The sequence below is a fragment of the Pundamilia nyererei genome, unplaced genomic scaffold (genome assembly GCF_000239375.1).
Source record: "Pundamilia nyererei isolate P.nyererei 1_Seehausen unplaced genomic scaffold, PunNye1.0 scaffold00020, whole genome shotgun sequence".
Lineage (NCBI taxonomy): Eukaryota > Metazoa > Chordata > Actinopteri > Cichliformes > Cichlidae > Pundamilia > Pundamilia nyererei.
The window spans coordinates 382,985-409,124 of NW_005187421.1; the positions used below are offsets into that span (position 1 = coordinate 382,985).

The following is a 26,140-nucleotide window of genomic DNA, read 5'->3' on the forward strand; positions in this document are numbered from 1 at the left end:
ATTATACATTAGTCAAAGTAGTATAAGTCTATATTGATAGATACCATTCTTATTGCTGTTGCTGCTAATACTACTAATAAAACAATAATAATAACAATAACAACAATAATAATAGTTGTAATAAAAATCTCCTTTTTAAAGACTCGTTCAGCTTTCCTGGAGTGCCTGTTGTAACGTTTCTGTTCTTTTGTGCATTATTACTGTAACTAAAAATTATTAATAATAATCATTTGAGTAAGTGTCCCCCTCCTCGCAGCTATAAACCGCTCCAAATTTGTCCTGCACGCTCCTGCTCTCTGATTGGTCTATTTTCTGATTGGCCTGCCCTCTGATTGGTTGAAAGTTACGTGCTGGGACAATCCGTCGACTGGAGTTTTGTTTTCTCGCCTGCGGCCCTAATACAGACGGCGTACCGCTGCTGGAGGCGATGAGGATATGATATTAAGGTTTTTATTCTAAACATAGTTATCTCGATAGTTTACTGGAGAGTGTAGATGCATTTTTTTCCTCTCTCTCTGTTTTCTTTTCCCGGTTCTCTTACTCCGCTCATTGGAGCGGTTTACATGCGGGCTGTCATTCAGAAATACTACAGATACATTTTGAGCGCTCATGTGTTTGACCGTGCTCATGAATTCAGTTTTCTGCGTTTAGTCGCATGATTGTCGCTTTACTTTGTCCAAGTAGACTTAATACAAGTTGGTATTTCAGTCACAAACACGTGTCTGCACAATCAAGTTATTGTAGTCTTCCAGTCATTGGACTTAAGGTGAATTACTTTTTTTGCGGAATAACGGCGTGGTGCCCCCCCGGCGGGTAACATACTGAGGATACCGCAACACGGCTGAGAACAGAACAGTAAGTCCGTCTTCTAAAGTCACTAAAGTACATTAATGTTAATGTTTCTGCACGTCATAGTGACTTTCACAGTGAACTTGTTTGCTATCTTTCAGTTTTATTAGCTTGCATGTTGGAAAACAACATATCCTATAGAAATTGGTAACCGGTTAGAACTGTTGCAGTTCTAACCAAATTCCCAGGGACTAAAGTAAAAACCAATTTTTGAAGCATATTCATATCGTGCAAATGTTTTAAAACGGACAGATATTGGCAGATGTGGCTTCATGATAATACGTCCACATTTTTCATACACGTACAGATACCCAGTCTGGACTCATATTCATGAAAGCTATCACAAAATACAGAATTTTCTCCCTTTCTAAATACTTTTTATGTTTTTGGTTAGAAATAACGTGAAATTGCCTAATAGTAATAATTTACTTGTAAATGCGTAAAACACCTTATGAAAACGTTTTGTAGTAAGGTGTTTAACGCAAATAAAATTTAACCTCACTGAAGATCTCAGCTTAATTCTCAGTCCCTGCCAAATCAGTTATCTTGCACTTTAAAGTGAGTAGCAGTTCCTAGTGAGCTGAGACCCAGCGGATGACAGATACTGATCAAAGATAAAGATGTGAAGTATTGAAATAAGATCTCATAAGGTTTGGGAGGAAATTTATGGGGCAGAAAGATTAAAAACGGAGTAAGGAGAGACTTATGGACAGGTGGACAGAATAAATCTGCAAGGAAAGTAGTCTGACTTCCAGAAAGTGTTCTGACAGATTTATTCTCCTGTCTGGTCGTGGATGAACACCTTACTTTGTTGTCACTGCCACTGATTCGATCAAGAAATTGTTTTAAACATATGATGCATCAAAAAGAAGAGATTCTGGGGTTATTTCTGGGGCATTTTTTCTTTTAAAATTCCTGGCAAGGTTTTCATTTCACCATTTGGTACTGCATTTCATTTCACAAGCAGCTATTTTGACAGCATCTGATCATAAGAGAGCATCAAATGTTGAAATGATAAAGGTGACCAGAGACTGTGAAGACAGAAGGGAAAAGTGTGGTTGATTAAGTGATCATTTACATACAGAAATGTAAAAAAAAACTGCACCTTTAAGGCAGGAACTCAGTAGCACCACAGGTGTTATACATTAATAAGAATCTTAATATCTTTTTTGTCATTTAATTTCCTTTCAGATCAAATCGTCTGACCTTTTTTCTTCCTCATAAAAATACAAAAATGGGGCTTTTCCGGGTCTGTCTGTTGTTGGAGATGGTCCTTATTTCCACTGCTGTCAGGGGTGAGTAACAAAAGTACTGAAATCAACAACTGTAGAGTATTGCAGTCAGATTGTGTGACTGTCCAACAGCCTTATAAAGGTTGGTGCAGTTAAATAGTTGTGGGGATGTTTTCATGGTGTGCATTCTTATTCACTGCTACATCAGTGTATTCTTTTTGTCAGTATCTTCCTCTGCTCCTTGGGTTTCTTAATTTCTTTTCAGAATTGATATATTTGTTCAGAAACTATAATGTATTTGCATTCCTTCATTTAACTCTACGTCACTGAATTACCATAGATCCAAACACTGTCTGGTTGTTACATTTTCTGAGATGTTCCTGTGCTGTCCTGGGACCTCTTGGTTATCCCAAGGGTGCTACTGTGACACCAATCAAGTAAAAAAACCTTTTGACTATTGGAATATTCAGATCTTCATATTTTGCAACGTTATTTGGTTTTCAGTTTCAGGATTCAGATACTCTTTTGTATATATAGCTACATGTCATCATAAGCTCCAGATGTGGTCACTGTCACTTCAGTCACTGTTGCTGCTGACTATAATTTTCTCTTTGAGTGGTTGTTTTATTCATACAGTTTTAACAGAATTGCGTGAAAAACTAACTACACCCTTATCGCTTATTGGACTTAAGAAAGTAAATTGCAGCCAGGGGTTGCTAATCAAATGCATTTGATTAATTAAAAGCAAGTGTGACCATATCTATAAAAGCAAAAGCGCTGGCAATTTGCTGGTCTGGAGCATTTGCACAATGCCGTAGTCTTTCCGGGAGTGGACATCCCAGCAAATCCACCACAGACCAAAAAATTCTGAAAGGAATTGTAAAAAGCTCAAGAGCTACTTAGTTAGCTTCTTAAATGTTAAAGTTCATGACAGTGGAATTAGAAAAATACTGAATAAGTATACAGTATGGCTTGTTTGGAAGGTGTGCCAGAAGAAAGCCTCTTTGCACTAAAAACAACATGGCAGCTTGACTCTGGCTTGCAAAACTGCATCTGAACTAACCACAAAACGTCTGGAACAATGTCCTTTGAATAAATGAGGCCAAAGTGGAGATGTCTAGTTGTAATGCACAGCACCATGTTGGCAAAATCCGAACACAGCATATCAGAGCAAACACCTCATACCAACAATCAAGCACAATAGTGATGATTTCGATTTGCTTTGCAGTCATTGAGTTAAGCGTGAACTCCTGTACAACAAAGCACTCTAGAACAGCGGTCCCAAACCTTTTTTGCACCACAGTCCGGTTTATGTCCGACAATATTTTCACGGACTGACCTTTAAGGTGTCACGGATAAATACAACAAAATAAAACCAATACCGGTACCAAAATACGGAAGATTTATTCATAACACACGGGAAATGACCAAGGCAAACAGAGTTAACAATCAAAACGATTTAAAAAATAAGGCTTAAAACAGATAGAAACCCTGAAGACCATGAATTTCACACCAGAGCCTCAACTCTCGTGGCCCAGTACCAAACGACTCACAGACCTCTACCAGCTGCACTAGAATCGAATGGGAGGCCATTTGTCAGACAGCAATACGGTCATAACACAGGACAACAATCCCAAACACATCAGCAAGTTTGCAACAGAATACTGAAAAAGAAAAGAATCATGGCGTTGCAAAGTCCTGTCATCAATCCAATTGAAATGCTGTAGCATGAGAACTTTATGCACAGGGAACCTCAATAAGCTCAAACAACATTGTAAAGAAGAGTGGGCCAAAATTCCAACATAAAGATGTGATAGACTGATAAAGAAAATGATTACTTAAAGATCTTGCTGTTAACAGTGGTTCTACCAGCTATTGAATCATGGGATGTACGTGAGTTTTTCACCTGACCTCATAGAGTCACGTGGCTGTAAATGAAAAAATCACCGTACAGCCTTTAACACATAACTTATGTCTGGAGTATCAGAGCTTCAGATAATCGTGCAGATCACAAACTGAATTCTGCAGCCGTATAGGGGGGTCTGTCACCACCATCGGTTACAGAACAGCTCCTTGTACTTTGTTCAACAATGTGTTTTTTGTCAGTGAAAATCAGTGTAATAGAGACAAACAACAACAAGCTGTACATAGATGAGAGCGATTCCCTGCTTGCCTGCAGGCTTTATGGGCAGACAGTTGTGGAGCTGGCGCCCGTTCCTCAGATCACACCAACGATGAGTTTTTAGTCGGAACAAAGCTGCATTCAGCGAGGCGAGGCAGAGCCAGCATGCAGACACGGGGCCGAAAGTAAACACAGGGCCATAGACCGCAAAGAGATGAGATTAGATTAGCCTATTAGGGATGTTTGCTGTACAATGCATATCCTCCCACTCACTGACTGCAGCCTGTCAGCTTAGTCAGGCAGCAGAGAAGGACAGAGAGCAAGATTAAGGAGAATGGAGGAAAGACGTGGAAAAGAAATCGGAAGGAAGGGGGGCAGGACTAGGGAGATTGGAGTAAGAATGGATGATAGAAGGGACCTAGTGAGAAAAGAAACCAGTGGGTACAAGTGAGGTAGGAATAGGAGGGGAAATGGACAGTGGCTGAAAACACTTTACAGCAGAGAGTGTAAGAAAGGGGGCAAGAGAGCACGAGGCGAACAGAGCATTAAAAAGATTGCAAATCTCACAGCTCTTCCCCGTCACCAACTTTTTTTGCATAATAGAATCCAAATTACAACAAGTTAGCAGCAGATATCATCTAGAAGAATACAAGAATCTAAAAGAATCTTAATCTGACTGGCTTATTTGTTACATTTTTCACTGCACTCTAGGAAATGATACAAAGAAACATTTTAAATGTGTGACTACTGAGATATCTCAGAGAAATATGCCAGCTATGTCAGCAATAAACAAGAAAAAGAAAAATATCACAGCTCACAATAGGACATTTCAAATTGAAAACAAGGTCTCATGGTATCATTTATCAGACCATTAGCCTTTCTACACAAGATGCAGTTAAAGTAAATTTAAGCTATTTTATAATTTAGGACATTATGTAAAAAAGCATTACCTTAAAATTACCACATTGTTAAAGAGAAAATGTTTATTATAATAATAAATTATTAAACATAAGGGTCTAATAACTGTTGCTGTGGATTGTGCCGTGTGTAGTTGGGGTTCATCCACGCTGAGCATCACGTGGCACTGAAGAGCTTTACCCACTATGAGAGTTGATTGGCAAGTGGAAGCAGGAAGCCTGCAAAAGCTAACTGCTTTGTTAAACTAAAGGAAGAGATGAATATTATAATAAGGCAATGAAAGCTAGTCAGAAGCAGTGAAAGAGCAAGTGACACGGAGATAGTGAGACAGGCAGTTAGTGATAAAGAGGCAACTTTGGTGCCCCTTGCAACAGATGTAGAGTTGCTGCACTCCAGAGGCTTACACAACTGCACTGTGTGAACTGGGGTCTGCGTGCATAAGTGTGTGTAGCTGAGCATGAGACTGAGCAGCTGAGAGATTAGCATTCTCGCCTGTTAGCTGAACAGCACCGAGCTTGGTTTCAGGGGTCAGAAAGTAGTAGGCCAGTGGATTTGAGGCTGCCTGCAGCTTTGGACGGAGTTAGATTCCAGATCAAATCAAATATTTGACATTTCCAGGAATCCTTTGTGAACTTCAGAACTGCTCTTTGGATTTTGTCACTTTTGGCAGAATCAAACTTTTTACCTCTGTTTCTGATCTTTATGCTGTTAAGCTACCTTCTGTACCTTAATATGTACATTATAGACATGAGAGTGGTAGTGATTTTAATCATATTTCACAAAATGTTAAACCATGGCAGATTTGCACGTTGAAGCAGATGTAATGCAACTTCCAAATATTTCCACTGCCGCTACAAATACACTCTCCAAGAGTTTCCTTAGACTTCGAGAATAATGGCCTCCTTCAAGTCCAATTTCCCTCAGCATTAAACAATTATACAAAGAAACCAGATTCTGTAGAGCAGATGTTGCATTTTGACTTTCTACTGACTTAAACTGCTAGCTTTGGTGCTTTCTGAAGACGCAGCTGAACGATGTACTAAATGTGTTAGACACTGAGCACATCCAGTTGTGGTTTATTAGTGTATATGCTGTTATTGTGTATGCATCTACACATATGGAGATAGATTAATTATGTGATGAAAAATGCCATGTGTATGTCAGATAGTTATCAGTCTGTCAGTTGGTATTTATATAAGACAGCTGTTGCAGCTTGATGGTCAAACAACTGGTGCACGACTGGTAGGATGATATTAATGCGATTATTGGGGTTAATCCACCAGATTTTTGTTTTCATCTTTGTACGAGCTTATATGTTGAAATGGCATTTCACAGTCTTAGATCTCTCTGGAAGCAGATTCAGAAAAAAAAGACGTACCCAGAAATGAGATGATTTGTGGGTTTCTGTACATGGTTTCCTGATGTACTCTTCTGTCTAAACAGTTTCATGTTTTCCATGTGATTGTGCCGTATAGACCACCCATTATTTGGACGAAGAGAGAGAAACAGACACGGCAATGAGAGGGTTCATCGCCGTGGGTTGTTGTTATAATAAGTGTAAAAAAGCCCACAGCCACATTAAAAATGCATCTTCATTCCACGAAAGCTGCCAAAGAAGCAACACTGCAAACACACACTGAGAAACAGAGGGGGAGAGAGAGAGAACAGTTCATCGTCACTGCAGGAAATGACAGACAGAAAGTGCAGAGTGTAAACAGCCACATGCACAGACGCTGGAAACATATACAAGTAGAAGATTCTACCCATAAATATAATTTAACATATAAGCAGTCATGCATAGAGGTGCACACACAGGCCCCCAGTCCCTTAACAACCCTCTGCCCCACACACTCACTACTGAGGAATGTAATTAGCATGCTAACACTAACAGTGATATGTAGGAGAGAACTGTGGGTAGGTAAAGAGTGGAGAATGAGACAGTAATCAGAGGTAAGTGGAACACATAAATAGCACAGGCTTTAAGTTTTTAGAAGAGCTAAAGATGGCTGGAGGGCAGGATGAAGTGATAGGTATGAAAACTGCAACTCACAATCCCTTTATTTTTCCATCAGTTATTTAAAGTTTGTCATTAATGGTTTAAAATCTGTCATCAAATTGTGAAAAATTCCTGCCACAAGTTCCCAGTACCCAAGACGACAATTTAAAATGTCTGTTTTATCCAGCCATCAGTCGAGTATACCAAGAGAGGTAAAAACAAAAGATACAACTACAGAATTGGCTTTTATTTCTAGGTGTAGTAATTAGATACTCTCTGGAACAACAACTTTAAAAAATAATGGCTACTTTAAAGATAAAATAAAACGTAGCAGTAAGTTTCTGCCTGTCTGACATTTAGTGGATTTAGATGGAAGAGAGCAGAATGATTCCTCTTTAATGGAACAGCTGCTTTTCAGACCACTGCTTTGTGCTTCATTGTAACAAGACGCATTATAAGGGCAATATAGCATCACATTTTATCACAGTGTAGCAGCAGTGTAAGTAAATGAACGGTATTTTCCATCCTTTTCCACGAATTAGGATTATTAAGGACAGACTACCTAATTCAGAGAGTGAATCTACTAAAAACATCGTGCTAGCTTTAGCATTATAGTGAAATAGTTTTCGCATAACAAAAGTAGCTAAGAGGTTGTATCTTGAGTTGAACTTCTTACCAAGGCCCTGCTTTTCCATCATGTAAACATATTACTAATTTCATTCACCATTTGCTCTTCCTGTCATATGGAATAATGCTCAGTGAAGTCACTTGTATAGTTTTTGTTGCACATCACCAGTTTTCTTGCATATTTGGTAAAGTATTGCTTCGTTGGAGGTTGTCGAGGTAGCGCCTTTTTAGGTACCAAATTGTCACCAGAGGGTGACACGCGGCGCTCACCCTCAGTGCCCGGGCATGTCTTGTTGTGCGCACTAGGGAACATAAAAGGCATTGCTATATAATAGTATCACAATATTACAGTTTGATATATAAAAATCTGGACTAGTATGCGATATGGCTCACATAAAACGAATCTCTTTCACCTCACTAGTTTAAGCATTCAAAGTGTCCTTAGTCACAGCTAACAATTGTAAATGCCATTTGACATGCTGATAACCATTATATGACCTGGGGGTGTTTACCTGCCAGTCTCAGTGTTTGCACAGGAGGTGCTAAAACTAGATTACCCAAAATGGGTGAAACATTCATCAGAATCCACGCTAGGCCTTAGAAAATGTTTCTTCTCTTGCGTGGAACCAGTATTTATACCTTTAACCTACAGAGTTTTTTGTTAGTGTATTATGGAAAAACTAAGGAGCCCTTTAGTAAATGGTTTAAACGATTATGCACTTTAATTTAAGATTTAACTGAGGCTTTTATCCTCTATTTGAGAGAAGAAACAGAGTGTGTGTGTGTGTGTGTGTGTGTGTGTGTGTGTGTGTGTGTGTGTGTGTGTGTGTGTGTGTGTGTGTGCTGGTTGATTAACTGACAAAGGGAAGCTTCAAAGGATCCAAATGACTCTTTCAGTTCCTCTTGTTAAATCCTAACGTCAGGGCCAAATGTTGTTGGCTGTTTGGGCTGGTGCAGCTGTGGCTGTCAAAAAAACTCCAAATACCAACAATGCACTTTAAAAAGGACACCTGAAATATTCGTGCATGTCCCTTTTACGTGTTAGTCTAAAGTGTGAGTTTTCAAAACCTAGAACTTATTCTACAATATGACATGTCCTACAGATTAACTAGCACTGATGTGGACCTCTTCACGGGCAACGAGCTGGGACCTTGTGGAGCAGTCCTGCAGCTCACTGTTTTATGGGGTCTGCTAATGTTGAAGGCTATTAGCCCACATTTAGATAAAGTCAATGTTTGCTTTGAGTTTGCTAATGGTGGGGTTTAATGGGGCTGTCTGGACGTTCTCTGCAGGGGCTGACGCTGTGTCGCAGTATTGCTAAGACGCGATGCCTGTTTGTGGAGGGGGTGCAGGAGAAGGAAAGGCAACAGGAGAAGATAAGATAGAAAAGGGCAGTGTGGAAAAAATACTGAGAAAGAAACAGAAATATTTAACAGACAGTTTTGAACTGACTTCATGACTAAATTTGTAATCATTTAAAAATACTGGAAATGTCTTTAGAATAATTGCACACCCCTAATAGCAGTAGTCTAACATAGGGCTGTTTGATATAACCATATATATCGGATGACGATATAAAAACATCTATCGTTTCATTTTACGCTATCGTTTGTTTCGTGGTGTTGCAAAATAAACTGTTTACGGCAATATTTTTTCATGGTTTTGATGGTCCCTGTAGTGGCTATATTCATTTAAGTTCTCTCTTTCTCTTATATTTTATATAACCACACTACGGACGGACAAGCGCCTGTTTTTATGCGTTGTGGTTAGCAACAACGACGGTAACAGCATCGCGTGTCCGCTTGCTTATGTTCCACATAAACCTTTCACAATAAAGCTCAAGATCCTGTTGAGACTTTTCAAAATAAACTGAATCACGTGAAAGATGCAGATTATTTACGGATGAGAAGTAAAAAAGAGCCGCCAGGTGCTCAAACGTTAGAACAGGCGTTTCCCCGCAGCACGCCGTGTAATAAATACTCACAAAGAAAACGGCGGCCGTTACAACTTATGTCTAAAAATGTGTCGTTTCATGCATCGGTTAAAACACTCGACTCCAGCTACATGACGCGCAGCTGGAAACACTTCACGCAAGTCGAGCTGCCCGAGATTCACAGAATTTACAGAAAATGTTACATTTTTGTGATTTATATCGATATCGGACGATAGAATTCTTTATATCGGGATATGAGATTTTGGTCATATCGCACAGCCCTAGTCTAACATAAAAGGAGGATTAATGAAAGGCTGAGAGTTACAGTTGCTAGTATGATGCTGCAAGGACATAATATGAAGACAAAGTAAGTTTTTGTGAACATTAAATATTATACACATTTCTCTTCTGACCAGCATGTGCAACACATCTGTAATTCCAGAAGCTTTTTAATATTATTTCTTCATTCCCGCTTTATTTATATGCAGTATTTTCCCCCAATTCCCTTTTTTTCAGCTCTCCGTCTTTCCCGGCTTCTCTGTCTCTCCCTTACATGGTGCATTATTGTGTGGCGCCACAGTGCTGTATTGTGGTCTCAGTGGGGTTGGGGTATGTTTGGTCAACGCTACAGCACAGCAGGTCAGAGGGCACCTGGCAGATCAGGGAGGGGTCAGGGAGAGTGTGAGCATCAGTTTATGTACACACACTGTGAATGTGTGTGGCTGTAACGCAGGGTCAGAGAAAGCACATGCTGGCACCAGAGGAGTCTGTAATAACACTGGTGGAACTCCACAGGACAGCACGCATTAGTTTCACTGCATTTTTACATCATTGTCTCTAGTGTGTGTTCCAAACTTCATCAAGCATGTATTAATAGATTTAATGAGGTAATATAAATTATTCCAAACTTATAACCTAAGTTTTAACAATTAAAGACCTCAGTTGTGAAGTGAAGTGATTATAAGTCAACAAAAATTGCTTACAATGATTGAAATCTATTGTCTTTATTGTTTCCTATTAACTATTTATAAAACATCTGTTTAAATTATGCACTGAATTTAATAAAATGAGTTATATAGCCATAGACAGCAGTGATAATTGTAAGCAAACAGTCTCATAAATGTAATGCCATTAATCGGCTGTGCAGGTGTGAAGTATAAAATGTGTTTTTAGTCTCCAGTAGACCCACATGGACTTTCTAGATACCAGTTTGTAGTAACTGGAAATGGATAGAAAGTGTTTTTAAGCAGATGAATAGAAAGACACCATAAGACAATATAAAACAGTGTGTATTTTAAGAAAACACTCCTGCTGACACCCCATTTTTATCCATCAATATCCCAGTGGAATGATGCTCCAGGTTACTTAGGATCATTATTAGCCTTTACACTTAAAACCTTTTACCATGAACTGTTTTATTTTAAAGGTGAAACAGTAGAAAGTGTTCACAAGAAAGTCTTTTGAGTGTCACAGACTTAACTGTATGTACTTTGCTGCCTTTTACATCTCTCTCTGCAGTGTGTCTGTTTTCACTCTCACTTTCTTTCTCTCTCTGGCATTTTAAATCCTTTCTCACTTTCTTTGTCTCTGCTGTTTTCTCGCTCCTTGTCTGCCTTTAAATCAGATCCTTTCAGACCCCTTTTAACCCCCACCTACCATGCACACACACACACACACAGACACTCACACACTTCAGCTGTTGATTCCTGGTGGCATTACAAATGGCATATTGAAAAGTGATCATTGGGACACTTTTTTCCCTTCAGCCTGTCATACTGGCGTGAGTTAAAGTTATGGACCACTGTGGGCAGCTGTGAGCTTGTATCTATGTGTGTGTGTTTGTGTTATTTGTGTAATAAACAAAACAACAGGAACCCAACACCAGCCTGACCAGCATTATCACCATTACACCTTTGGTGTCAAATGTGATTGACATGTAATAGACATTTGGCCACACTCTCTTCATTTTGTCAAACATACTGATGACCTTTGACTCTAGGGAGTGGGAACTAATTGCACAGGATGTTAAGGTGGACAGCTTGTCTGTAGCTTTAAATGATAACAACTAAAGATTTCATATTTGGAAGGATTATGAAAGTAAATATCATGCCTACAATAGGAGGAAACGCTACAGTGCTGTTCTTTTTTTTTCCTGAAAGAATCACGATTTCTATAGAAAGTCATTTTTCTGCTGTCTTTTTTTCCTAATTGAATAAAAAAAAAAATACACCGCAACAAACAGATGAAAACCACTACATAAGAGGGGACACAAATACTCTATCTTTATCCCCAGTGCCAGCTGTTGCTGTAGAATCCATACGGCAGGGGGATGTGAGCAGCATGTGGGGGTAGAGTTACATCCGAGCCATTTTAGGCATGAAGGGATAAGTTTCATAGAAAATAAAAGGAGTGAAATTGGTGTCCAAAGTGCTCGCAAGATCCTTACACTGTGTGTTACAGCCATTTTAGTACTCGCAGCCAAAGTAGTGAGCATATCCTCTGTTGTTTATTGTCAGTGGTTTAAAAATCAGCAGAAAATTGCATAACTGACATTTCTTGCTTTTTTTCCCAAAATAAGGCAAAAAATTGACCAGATCTGTAAAAGATTACAAAAACAGAGTTTGAAAACAGATATTAGTTACACTGAGGCAACTCAGGACATTAATATGCTCCAAGTAACCACATACTGCTGATTTCTTGCTGAAGGGTCTGCAGAACAGTTAGCTGTGTTAATTATTTCCCAATACATGGCCCTTCATCACACTGGTCAGCTCGGTGCATTATTATCCAAAGGTAATCCTTCTGTTGCACTGGCACCATTATCACACCAGATCACAACGGGCCTATTCTTCTATATGTAATTAACAAAGGTCCTTATGAGCTGCTTTCTGGGATTTAACTGTTGTGTTGTTGGAGCTTTAGGGAAGGCAGTGGGATGTAGTGGAAAATGGAGAATGTGGGGGAAAGGAAAGCGCTCACATAAGAATACAGCGGCACTTCAGTTTAGGTTTGAACATTTAACAGCATCTATTACACACTGAAAATTTAACCTGGGAATTACAGTTTAACTGTCAGCTAATGGACCAGTGGGAAGAAGTTACATTTTCGTTACTTTTTTTCAGCTTGTTGTCCCGATGCAGCCATGTATTTCTGAATAAACAGCTTTTTGTGGTTAAGAACAGTAAGCCTGTTTGCAACATGTCTCAGATCATCGAGTCTCTAATTTGGGCGAGATGGAATAAAAGGACCGTAATCCTGCGTCTGTAAAAGAAAGAGAGCTGAGGTTTCTTTTACACCACATATTGATTATGTTTTGAAAAACGTACTTTTGGTGTTTGCCTTTTGGATATTTCCAGATGCTGCTTTACATGCAATGTTAGACCTGTCAGTAATGGAGTATGCTGACAGTGTGTATCGGACTGTCTCTAAAACACATCGATCATATTAGGGTCTTTTTTTAAACGTCACTATATAATGATTGACAGACTCAACTGGTTCCTCTTGATTCAAGAGGTCAGTATCACTGGTACCAATTTACATTTTGATTATCCTTACTGTCTAAAACAGGTTATCTACTAAGAAGCTCGGGTCAGTTCTTCTATAGAGTTTCTTATGTACTTGATGCTATTTTGATTGACCTGATCAGTGCCACTGAATCCTCCTATGGCAACATTTTGACCACAGTTTTTGAATTTGTCATCGAGAGAATAACAATCAATGTTAATATTGAGACATTACATGTCAGAGGGTTTTCCCTGATAAAACTGTCTTGATAAAAAGCTCACTAGAGACACTCATAACTTTGGAGACACTCATCTGCTACTGCGAGCTACCTATAAGCATGATGCAACATTTCAGAAATGTTATGTACCTGTAGATTAAACCTGCAAGCTGCAAATTATAGAATACAAAAGCTTCAGACTAAACTAGCATAATGACTACTTTTACTTCTTACTGTGCTAGATGAAAATACACGAATGAGTGAGATCCATTTACTTACATTTAAACATCACTAAAATACTGCTACTTGGTCAACTTTATGTTGAGCTTCGCAAGATTAAGATAATGTTAGCTTTTAAGTTTTAACTGGAAAGATGTAAGTGTGGAACATGCATACACCACGGTAGTACTGAGACCACCAGTCTTGTTTCAGTCGTGTTTTATTTATTTATTTATTAACCTTTATTTAACCAGGAAGATCCCATTGAGATTAAAAACCTCTTTTTCAAGGGAGACCTGGCCAAGATAGGCAGCAGCAGATGTCTCACAGTTACAGAAATGACTCAAACACAGGCAGCAACAACACACATGCAACAATAAGTGAAAGAATACAAACAAAATAAAATTCAAATAAAAATAAAAAATCTGTTAAAATGACAATCAATCTAATTGAAACAGTTGCACGTTATGGACTTGGCCTCAAGGATTCGTAGTTTAGATTTAAAAGCACTTAATGAAATGAATTCAGTCATTTTCCAGTCGTTCTGCAGTTCGTTCCAGGCCGAGGGTGCTAAATGGACAAAAGCTCTTTTACCAAGTTCAGTTTGGGCAAATGGAACAGAAAGCAACAAGTAACCATGCGGACGAAGAGAATACCGACCAGCATGTTTCATTACAAGCAGGGAACATAGATAAGAAGGCAGCAACCCAAGTATCGCCTTATATATAAAACTGTATAAATGAGAGTTCCTCCGACTTACCAAAGCAGGCCGTCCTACCTGAGAGTATAACTCACAGTGGTGAGTCTGAGATTTACGGTTAGTGATGAACCTCAGAGAAGCACGATACACAGAATCAACCATTCGAAGACATTGAGCAGAAGCATTCATATATAGAATATCACCATAATCCAGCACAGGCAAGAATGTTGCAGCAACAAGCCGCTTACAAAGGCTTTAACTTATTTTGGGTAATTTTTTTTTTTTTATGGTTTTGGGGGACATTTAGATGTCAGTTGACAAGAAGAGATTAGCAAAAAGAACTATGGCTTAAGCACATGCAATCTCACACAAGCACCTTATCCCCTCTCTCAAACACAAGCAGTGGACTAAGACAGTGACCAGAGCTGAACAAATGGAGTTTAGTCATGGCTGAGGATTGGTGAGGAATGTGGGAGGGGGGCATGAATTTGTGTGTGCATGCATGCATGCGTGTGTGTGTGTGTGTGTGTGTTATGTGCATGCTTGGAATGTTTAACTCCCCACCCAATGAACCAGAAAACACACAGGTGGAGGAGGAGGTGGAAAGATGTGAGGGAGAGGAGGAGGAAATGCAGGATGATGAAGGAGGGAAAAAGATGAGTGCTGGATCGCTGATCTTCAAAGTGTGATGCTCAAACTGACGAGTACAAAACAAATCCAAATAGAAAGAAAAGACATGTTTATTTAAGTGATAACCAAGTAAGTATTAATTTGATGAGCTTTACTTCTAACTCCACTCTGTCACCTTAACAAAGTAGGCTTCTCACTTTTGGGCAAAACACTTCCTGAGTGAGAGTCATTTAACTGCTGACAGGTCTGGACTGCAGTCTGGTCAGTTCACCGCTCAGCCTGTTTTATTATGAAGCCATTGATGTTATGCTATGTGCAGATACGGCACGGTCTTGCCGAAATAACCAAGACTTTCCCGGAAAATCATGTTGCCAGGATGGCAGCATATGTCGCTAAACCATTCAGCACTGACGTTGCCTTCACAGAGTCTTCAATGCATAAGCCTTTGTATTGCATTGACTACAGGTCATTTCTTCAGTTCACCTTTAAATGAACTTGAGTCTGGAAAAAGGTGGCGGGAATCGTTGCTCTTGGATTTTTTGTTTTTTCTTGGCATGGTAGAGTTTTATCTTCTTACATTAGCGATGATGACCAACAATATTGTGTAATGGAAATGATGAAATAGCCAAATTCTCTTTTTATGTTTTATGACAAATCGCTCTGAAATCACTGAATTGTCTAAATCTTTATCCTTTCACAACGTGGGGAGCCATAAGCTATTTTTATGACTATTGCTCTCTTTCTTGCGCCCTCGCTTATCCCTCGTCTCTTGTTTTTATAGTTATGTCAATATGGATGGCTCCCTTAGAGTAAATAGTCTGCTTTCTACCACTGAAATCAGGTGCTTAACACAGGTGGTAGGTACCGCGTGTGTGTGTGTGTGTGTGTGTGTGTGTGTGTGTGTATGCATTCGTTATCACTCGCTGTTAATGAGTAACAGTGTCTGCCTCCAGAATGTTGATAAATGCCAGGTCGAGGACATCGCTTTGCTTTACACACATTCACCCAAATGTGCACATAATCAAGCGTGTTAACTATTTCTTATCTTACGTCAACTATGTCTTGGCTTATCTGTAAGGCGTAACACAAAAAGACACACAAGATACAGATGTATATATTTACAGTGGCTATTTTACAGAGATTTGTAGACTATAAATGAATGTTCTTTGCCACGTACTGTACGTGTAAATAGTGTTCCTTTTGTTGGTGCCTGGGTCGTTGCAAAGTTATGTTCACAGTGACTGTAACCTGACTGTGACTAAATAAGTAAATTGACCCCAGCCTTGGATTCCTTGCATACAATCAGACCACCTGCTCTCCTGTTCTGTTGGGGAAAAGGCTTTGCAGCCTAATGAATGTTTGTTTGAGTTCAGTACTGAAGGTTGGAGTGAAATGATCTGAAACTTTTGAACAGTTGTTTTCTTTTTAAGTCAATGTTACATTTATTAAAACCAAATAAATGTTTGTTTTGATTCAGGATGAAAGTGAGCTGAGTGTGCCATCATATTCAGGCTCAGCGCATCTCTGTGCTTTACTTTGCACCATGCACTGGCCAGCCAGGAATGGTGGTAATACTTTTTACTCTATTTGAGTAGTTAAAGTATTCAAGCAGACAGTATTTCTTACTCACTGGAATACTGGAGCAGGCTGTTATTGAGCTGACAACCTTCTGATTAGGAGATATTGAACTTTGAAGGCATAAAAATACACACACTAAACTAGAAGTTTGTGGCCTTTAACCTTCGTTGAGGCCTAGCATCTATTGTTTAGTGTTTAGATATGACATGCATAAACTGTGTAAACAAACCTTATCAGGCTACGTGGATGTTATGGAGACCCTGTCGTCACAGGAGATAGACACGGTATCTTAATGTACTTCCTGTCTTCTTTTTATCTCCAGCAATTCAAAGACAGAAGTGACAGAGCGAGCATAGTTTTGTGCATTCGTGAGCAACTACACGATCACCTTCCAACAAGTCAGGACTGCAAGATTTCTCCAGCACTGTCAATCTTTACCTTTTCTTTTTTCCTTTTTAACTCACAGGTTGCGAAGAAAATACAGGGTTACAGAGGCTAAAGTATATTCTCTCACAGTTTTACCCCAGGTAGTCATTAAAATGTCAGTTGCACGTCCAGTCTGCAGCTTAGTTGTAAATCCTCAAATGTTAGCAGGTAGCTGTTTATGTGGATTATTTGCTTTCTGTTCATCCTTCCATGGCTTCATCCCTTAACTCTGTGCGAGTGGTGCCTCTCCGCTGGCTTTCACACAGTGCTTTTCTTTTTTTCTTCTAACTTACTGTACTTTTCTTCACTTCCCTGAGTCTGCAGTTATGTAGTTAGCCCACAGTATTCCTGCACACCCACTCTCACAAGTGCATACTGTGCATGATGTGGTTTTCATAAAGCCCTTTATAAGCTTTAAAAGAATGCTCAAGGTTTAAAGTGCTCTCAGGTTCTTGTTGGTTTGCAGAACTTTACAGTCATGTTTCCTCCAAAGGCCTCTTATACCATTTTTTCCATGTTCAAGTATCTTCTGTCTTTTCTCTATGAGTTCAAACTACTCCGCTGTTTATATTTCAACAGACCAGAATTTCAATGGTTGCGTAAACATTTCTTATGAATGTAACTTTTTGTATATATTAATGTTGTCAGAAACACAGACCTGGTTGCTTTACATGTGAGAAATCACGTATAGGAGACGCAGGGCGTCACAAGCTAGTTTACTCACAGTACCAAGCCTGGATAAACGGGAGGGTTGGAAGGTCATACTTTGTCAAATTTGTGCCAAATCAAACATGCCGATCCATCCGCTGTGGCGATCCCTTGAAAAATAAAGGAGCAGTTGAAAATATCTTGCAGGGCATACCTAATATACTTACTGCATTTACCTTTAGGTCAGTAAGGTCCATGTAAAAACACTAAACTGTGGAATTTTAATATGTTTTTCAAGATTTTGGCCTGAAGTTAGGCAATAATGTGTTACTCATACAATGCTGTATAGTTACAAATGAAGACATATGTTCATTTCTGAATTACATATGCGTAAGGTTCAGAAACTAGGAGCCTTAGATTACACGCAGCTGTACCGGTGAGCCGTCTGAAGAGTGACAACCTTTTTAATAACCTGATCAGCATTCATTTTCTCACAGCTGCATAATGTAAAACAAAGTGAAAATGTATTACTATTAAACTCTAAACCTAAGTAAAGTAAAATAATAGCTTTCATACCTCTCTCCTGGGTGGGGTGTGTCATTATAAATGAGTCATATCTTTTTCTCCAGCAAATGTTTTCCTCTTAACGGAGCATGAACCCGAAAAGAAGCGGTCGGTGGTAGAGTTCACACCTTGCACAAGTGGTTTCAGATCATTTATCTGAAATTTGAACATTGATCATATTGATCGTTGTTTCTGGAAGGAAGTCCATAATTATGTGGTAACCGTGAAGAGTTTTCATGTTCAGCGGGATTGTTGGGTATAGTTTTGAGGGTTTATTTCTTCACAAAGGTTAGGGCAAATCTTTAACCTCAAGTTTTCCCTTGTTTTTGTAATTGAGCAACGTGTTTGGTAAGTTTCTTCTAAATGATAGCCTTGATTCTTACTTTTGATTATGGAGGAGCTTTCCTCCAGGGAAAGGCAGACAGGTGCAGTCGAGAGAAGAGAGGAAAGCCGGAACAAAATAACTAGCTATTAGAAAGGCTATAGTGAAAGAGCACAAAGAGAAGGACAGATCAGAGACTGTAAAAAGAGAAAGACAGTGCGAACATGTAGGAGAAAATAAATCATGTCTCTCTGAAAGGTCTGACGGTATAATTTAACTGTAAAATCTATTATAAAAGCAAAATGAAAAGGCAATAATCCAAAGTTCACACATTTTGATTGTGCGTGTGTGTGTGTGTGCGCTCGGGAACTGATGGTGTGAGTCGCGGAGGCGATCAAGTTGCTGAACAAACCACTCAGCAGATTCCTCAAAGTTTTTCTGTCCGCTGTGTGTTTTTCTTTTGTGTGTGTGTGCGTGAGAGAGCGAGAGAGAGACAAGTGTATGCTTTTGGTTTACGTAAAGTGTGTGACTGTATGTGTGTCGTGCAGCCCGCAGTGTTGTGCCAGCCTCAGGCACACAGTTAACTGTCAGGATGGGGTAACAAGCAGCAGCTGACCTGCTGATGGAGTGGAAGTGAATGGGTCAGAACAAGAAGGAAGCGTCTGTGTGTCCGTCTGTGTGAGAAAGCTCCTGAAATACACAAATGATTGTACACTTTGTGCTCTGCAGTTTCTGCCTCAATTAACATAAGATCAACTTATTTTATGTTTGTGCGTTTGTGTCAGTGAAAAAGAAGGAAGAGGATAAGTGAGATTTCAGTTTTTTGTGAGTTAATTCTGTCCAATAAGCTGCCTGAAAGGCTAAATGTGGCCTTACGCAAAAAGAAGTCCTGTTGGTTTATAATCAGTTTAGAAACTATGGATGTGATAATGGAGTATGGCTTATAAACAATAACAGCAAGGTTTCTCCAAAGGCATAAATAGCACACTTGTGAGTATTTAATGTAATTTAAGCCTGAGAACAGACAAATTGTCACTGAAGCGTACTGCAGGAAAGTACACGTAGGGTTTGGTTTTTAAAATCTTAAGTTTTACTACAGCACAGGGCAGAACTAAAGACGTAAATGTTACTTTTCAAACATACCTGGTAATAACAATGAGCTCCTGAGGATTCGTTTGTGTTGCAGCGTTCCAAACTTTTGAGACACACAATATTTTACAGATGCACACACATGCTCACACACCTCTACCTTGATCGGTACATCAGCGCTGTGTCCCGCTGTCAAGAGCTCTCCATGAAAAGCATTCCTCGGCTCTCGCCCCAGTCTCGCTTGCCTGCCAACAACAACGTTGTGTTGGACTCTGCAAACCCATCTGACTCAAAGACCATTGGAACGTTAGGGGCAATAAAAGACCAGAACTCTCAATCAAAAACATAAAGGTTCAGCCCCAGCGACCGCATTCTGCCAAAATATACAACACAACAAAAAATGACCAAATTAGCGCTTTAAAAAAAGTCATGTTTGAATGCCGCTCCTCTACTTCTGCTGATATTTTGCAGCTCTTATTTTGCCATGCTAGTTACACTATAGATAGTATTTTTACCATGCTAAGAAAATTTGTAATTTTTAAATTCTTATGTGAAATGCATTCGTGAGTTTGATTTGAATAAACAGCACAGCACTGGCAATCATCACCGAATTTCTGCAAATGCAAAATAGAGAACCAGACAAAACACATTAGAACTGCGAGTTAATTTGTCACTGTGTCATATCACAAAATGTTAGCGTGAGAAAACACAGACGTGTATTCGTGGTATTTGGCACCCAGAGCCAGAAAAACAGTCTGTTTGTACTTGAGTGTAACAACTAATGCAATTTGCATAAATTTTGCTAATAAGTGTCCAATTTTAGAGCAAATACTGTATAGAATAATGGACATGGGGCCAAACCAGGTGAGTTTACTCGACCTTCTGTGGGGCACGGCCGGTTACATCAGGGCTAACTAGCCAGAGAAGAACTACAAGACAAACATACAAGACTATTATATCAACTGAGGCCATTTTTTGGGATCCTTGCAATGCTCAGATCTTGCTCTAGTATATAAATTTAAATGTAGTCACAAGGCAGTGTGATGATGTCATAATGTCATGCATAATACATGTTTTGTCGAGCAAACTTCCACGTCATTGTCATAAAATTAAAGTCATATGATGCATTTCTAAGTTTGTACTTTTAAAATGTGTAATTTTAGCCCGTAGGTAGATGGTGGCTCGGCAATATGATGGTGTCATAATATGTATTATACATGAGAACCTCCACCTCTCTATATGCCCAGCTTGGACAGACAGTTGGAGATTTGGAGTATTAGAGTAAGATACTGTTGAATTAATAACTCACAGCGTGTCTTTTATCATGTCTTCCTTCTCTCACCCCAACCAGTCACGGCAGATGGCCCCGCCCCTCCCTGAGCCTGATTCTGCTAGAGGTTTCTTCCTGTTGAAAGGGAGTTTTTCCTTCCCACTGTCGCCAAACTGCTTGCTCATAGGGGGTCATATGATTGTTGGGTTTTTCTCTGTATTTATTATTGTAGGGTCTAACTGACAATATAAAGGTCCTAGAGGCAACCGTTGTTGCGATTTGGCGCTGTCTAAATAAAACTGAACTGCACTGGATTCAAATGAGTCAGTATAGTGCCACAGTACATATGCTATTGGATAATTGGGTGTAGTTGGTGAAAGAGAGTTTATTCGTGACATAGCTTCTGCTAAAAAAGATAAATGCTTGTAGCATATTAAGGTACTACTCTAAGTATTTGTTTACAGTAACTACAGTACAGTAACTAATATTCCCCATATTGTCTGAATATAAGGTCATCGTTTGGTGAGGGTAGTTTAGGATTTACTAAAGAACTGATGCTTATACTGCTATAGTCCGTCTAAACAGCCGAATCTGCCCAGGAATTCTGTTGATAGTGTAAACTTACATAAAATAAATCCAGAATAAATTTACTGATTTTATCTGGAGAGGTAAAAGCTTAAAGTGATGAAGCTAATGTGCATGAAAGTATGTGTTTGCTCCAAATACAGACTAATTCATCATCCAGGTTGGAACTTGAGCTTCGCATTTGCCGTTGTTTTGGGAGTAACTGCTGAAAGAACAGAATGTACAGTATGAACTAATTTTTTCTTTATTTGGCCTTCAGACTTTCTCCATCAGTCCATGCAGAGATCGTGCAGCTCTGAGCAGGAAGCTTCTGTCCCTGCAGGAATAGCATGCGTCTGACGTGGGCTATATTTTCCTGTAGTTAAGCTGCAGAATACCCAACGTGCATATTCAGTCTGTCTACATACTCCATACTGTATAACCATAGGGCAGACAGAGAGGGGGTGAGCATTTGTTTATGCATATGTGGGCACAAACAAACTATCTTCAAGGAGCTTTAAATTATTGTGGGAAGTCAGTTGTGGGCAAGAGAAGCCCATTTTAAAGCCCTGCAATTTTCTCAAAGATGCCAACTACCCAAAAAGATAAGACAGTAATGCTCAGGCACTCTGAAATTCATAATTACTGTAATTGACTATATACAATGTTAAGAAAAAGGTTGTAAATGGGATCTGTGAGTATGGCCTGGTCTCCACAGTGATTGGATGTAAACTGTGGTCCAGTCTTTATCTAAATGACAAATGAGTCTGTGACCCTAAGTTCAGGTTAAGTGGTGGTCCTACAGACAGCCTACGGATAACTTTGCAGACTATAATCTATATGTTTACTGTCACCAGGGGGCAGTGTCACAAACAACCAGTCTGTGTGCTGCGCTTGCTTATGTCCATCAGCCAGCGGCAAAGAAGAGCAAAGTTATAACAAATAAAGCACTAAAGTAAAACTAGGTGTTAAAAACAATGCAGCCTCCATCTGTGCTTCTTACGCAGTATTTTATGTTTTTAGTGCTTTTCCAATTTGTGTTGAACTCCGCTGTTATTCGGGTCCCTATTCTGGGCCACTTTTCAACATACACACAGCCTCGTCCACATCGAGCATCTTTCTAGTCACCGCTCTGACTGGCCTGTCTACGGTGTGGCTGACTGATGAAAAGCAAAGTCTGTCTGTTTCCAATTTACATCAATATTTAGGCTTACTATCCAACTGCTTTACTCAGCTACACTGGGCTTCAGCTGGCAGACAACCACTGTGACCTAATGCTATAAAATACCTTGATAAAGCTGATTTTTTTCAGCTTTTCTGACCCATAGGCAACAATGCATTCCCAAATTATGATGCTTCCTGTTCAGTATTTTTTCATTAGGATGGTGTCAGTGTGCAGGAATCTTTTACACTTTGTGTTTACATCAGTCCGTGTAAACATCAGGTGTGTAGTGAAGTTTCTTTAATTGGAAAATAGCTGCTTTTCTATCTCATTAAAAGTGTGCGTTCATTTAAGATGAATTCTTTGTGCACATCGCAGATGACTCATTACTAAATTCTGCATTCATAGACAGTTTGTCTAACTGTGAAGTGATAAATATCTACCACCCATTAAAGTTACTTTATGCAAAGCAAATGTTTCTTGTCGAAGTCTTCCAGGACCTCTTTTTTATGAGCCGTGGTTCAATTTAGCAGATGTTTCTTGTCAATGTGAAATAAAATTGTGTTTTTTGTAAATCAACACATCTCTAACCCACACCTCCAGCATTATTCAAGTGACTGGACTTGGACTGGATGGTTAGTCACTCCTGACCCCAGTTAGCATTCGTTGGTGTCGTAATTCAAGACAAATATGCATTATATTTATTTAAATTCACATGCTTTTCTTCCTGTTGAAGGTTATGTTTTATTTTTCTTTTATATTATATTTTTGTAAACCTACTTTCAGCTGCGTATTTACCATTTACTTAATAGGAGCCTCATGTGCAGAAGTACATAGACAACCTGAACTGCGTCTCGTGAAAAAGAAGGAAAGATTTTTTTTTTTACTTGCTTTAGTTTCACCCCCAAGAGACAGATTTAAAAAGACTTTTCTGTGGTCAAAGACCTGGGAGCAGGGGAGGAGGAGGAGGAAAAGAGGCTGCTGTTCGTGTGTTCCCATCACTGGGGAGAGAGAGAGTGGGAAGGAAGAAAATTTAGAGGTAGAGGAGGAAGATGCAGAAGAGGTTAACTGTCGAAAGTTGAGAGGTTTGGAAAGAGGTCCTGTTCCTGTGATACCCTGGGGACGAAATTGAGGAAGTGTGCGTATGTGTATGCGTGTGCACACGCAAATGTGAAAAAGCCAGGAGAGGGAGAAAAAGAAAAGAGTCTGCAGTGAACGAAGAGGACGGCGTGAATGAGTGTGCTGAAAGAGGAAAAGAGTGAGCAAAGTGCAGTGGCAGAAAGGAAAAGAGTGATGTCAGGGAAAATGAAAATGAAGGGAGGGGGTTACGGACAAGAAAAAAGATTGGTAGTGGAGTAGTTTAGAGGTAAGGGGAATAAGATTACAATCTTAGAGGAAGAAAAAAGATAGAAATAAATAAATAAATACAAAGGAGAATTAGGATTGTGTGGCAGTAATACCACCAATCAAAAGAGGTAAATGTGTGCAAGAAAAAGAAAGATGGGGAAATATTTCAGACACACTAAGAAAAGAAAAAATGGATTTTATGTGTGTTCAGCGAGATATATATCAGAAGAAAATAACAAAAGCAGACCAAGAGATCCAGCGATATGTAACCACATTACCAGGAAAGAAAAGAATAGATGTATAGGGTAGGAAAAGGAGAAAGAGTGAACTCTCGGGCCCCTAATGAGAAAGCCATACAGATGAACGAACACATTCCCCTATCCAGGAATGATGAGTTTGGAGGAGAGCAGGCTCCTCTGAATACCTGTATGACTAATGTCTTTTTCACACATTTCACTTCCATCCATCCATCACTGTGTCCACATCCTGTTTCCATGTTTAAATAACAGCCCTCCTTGTTAGCACAAGCTAGGAACTACTGTAACGGTTCCCCCATTTTTATAACTCTCTTCTCACCTCTTTAGGATTTTTTTCTTCATCTTGTTCATCTCCTACTTCTGCAGCTGCACAGTGAAGGAATGAATCTAGTTCCAGCTTAGCCTTTTTAAGGGTTTTTTTGTTTATGTATTTAAACAAATCTGGTGTTGCATTCCATAACCCATAATCTGCTCTCACTCTCTACACACAAAGCCCCACCCCCAGAGTCAGCGACTAAACCAGGCCTAGCTCACTTATGCATCTTCCTCAATGCTCCAAACTACATTTAGCAACATTTTTAGCCCCACGAGGTGTTGCTTTTGTACCACAGGCACACCTCTGTCTGCAGGTTGCAGCGGCATATTCATCCGGACCGGAGTACCTGGAGGGAACCCACGCAAACACAGGGAGAACATGCAAACTCCACACAGAAAGACCCCGGCCTGATGGTGGAATTGAACTCAGGACCTTCTTGCTGTGCGGCAACAGTGCTAACCACCGTGCTGCCCCTACACTGCTAAAATGACTGAATTCAGACTGAACTGAACAGTGACAATGTCATCTTAGTTCAGTAACTGTTTAATTGAACAGCTTCATTGGGAATTTGGCTTTTATGGAATCACGTCTAGGTGTGGGCAATGAGAAAAGAGACAAGTAAACAGATGTTGGCCGCCTGGAGATGGACATGTTTATTAGCCTTAGCACTTTCCACTGAAAGCTGGAAAGACTTTAGCAACATGCAGGAAGAGAGTATATTTTGAAACAGGGTAAGGAAACTATGTTTTTGTGGTGTATTTCAATCAGTGTGTTTTAATAAAAGTGCTTGTGACATCTCATGGTTTTCACTTGGCACACTTAGTAGAAAATAAAGAGATATAGATTGTGTAATGCCACTCAGCCTAAAAATACAGTCATATGATTTATGCATGTCATGCGTGCCAATGCTCCACAGCTGGACAATGATGTATTTTCTTAATGTTCAAAAACCCAATTTAATTTTGGGATTGCCCCGCACTTAATAATCTGTTGTGGCTCTGGTCGCTCCTGTTTCTCACGCCAGCCACACAGAAGTGAAAAACTGGAATGCCAGCTGTGATAAAACTAGTCAATCTTTCACTGTTCTTAGTGGATCGCTACTATAATGATTACCCCTATAACCTTTTCTGATTGCACTTAAAACAGTCTGCACTTCTTTGCCTTTTCTTCTTCACTCTCAACCCCCCACACCAGGCTACTCCTTTTCTCCCTTGCACAAAAAATCAACTACGACCTCTAACGCAATCACAAGCCAACCAAAAAACAGCATAAGAAGAAGTTCCCGACAGCCAACCAATCATTTTTTGACAAGCACACATTTAAGCAGTATCAAAGGGGGCAATGAATTAAACGCACCTGAAATGTTTGAACTGTATCTGGCCACATCGATTTGATAAACGTCTGTCAGGCGCGCTGTTTTCATGGACCGCCGTTTGTCCTTTCTTTCACATGTTTAACCTACAGGACGTGACCTGAAGTTAGTTGTTTAAGGGTGGATTTTCTTGCAATTGCCTTTTGTTGTTTGCTGGGAAATTGTTTGCTACATGGTGGCCTACTGTGTGTTTTTATTGCTATATTTAGAGAGTATTGTTTTAACCTAAAGGGAGTAATGCAAGGTCAAACAGAGATGCTCAGAAACGAGTTAACTCC

At 39.6% G+C, this 26,140-nt stretch overlaps 1 protein-coding gene across 2 annotated transcripts in view; it reads left to right on the plus strand.

The window, feature by feature from the left end:
* The first annotated feature begins 391 nt into the window (after positions 1-391).
* fgfrl1a (fibroblast growth factor receptor like 1a) overlaps positions 392-26,140 on the plus strand; it is a 67,631-nt gene continuing 41,882 nt past the window's right edge. For both annotated transcript variants that reach the window (XM_005726455.2, XM_005726456.2), the window contains exons 1-2: positions 392-855; positions 2,041-2,144. In XM_005726455.2, coding sequence (XP_005726512.1) covers positions 2,084-2,144 — 61 coding nt within the window. In that variant the 5' untranslated portion in view covers positions 392-855; positions 2,041-2,083. The remainder of the gene's footprint in view (positions 856-2,040; positions 2,145-26,140) is intronic.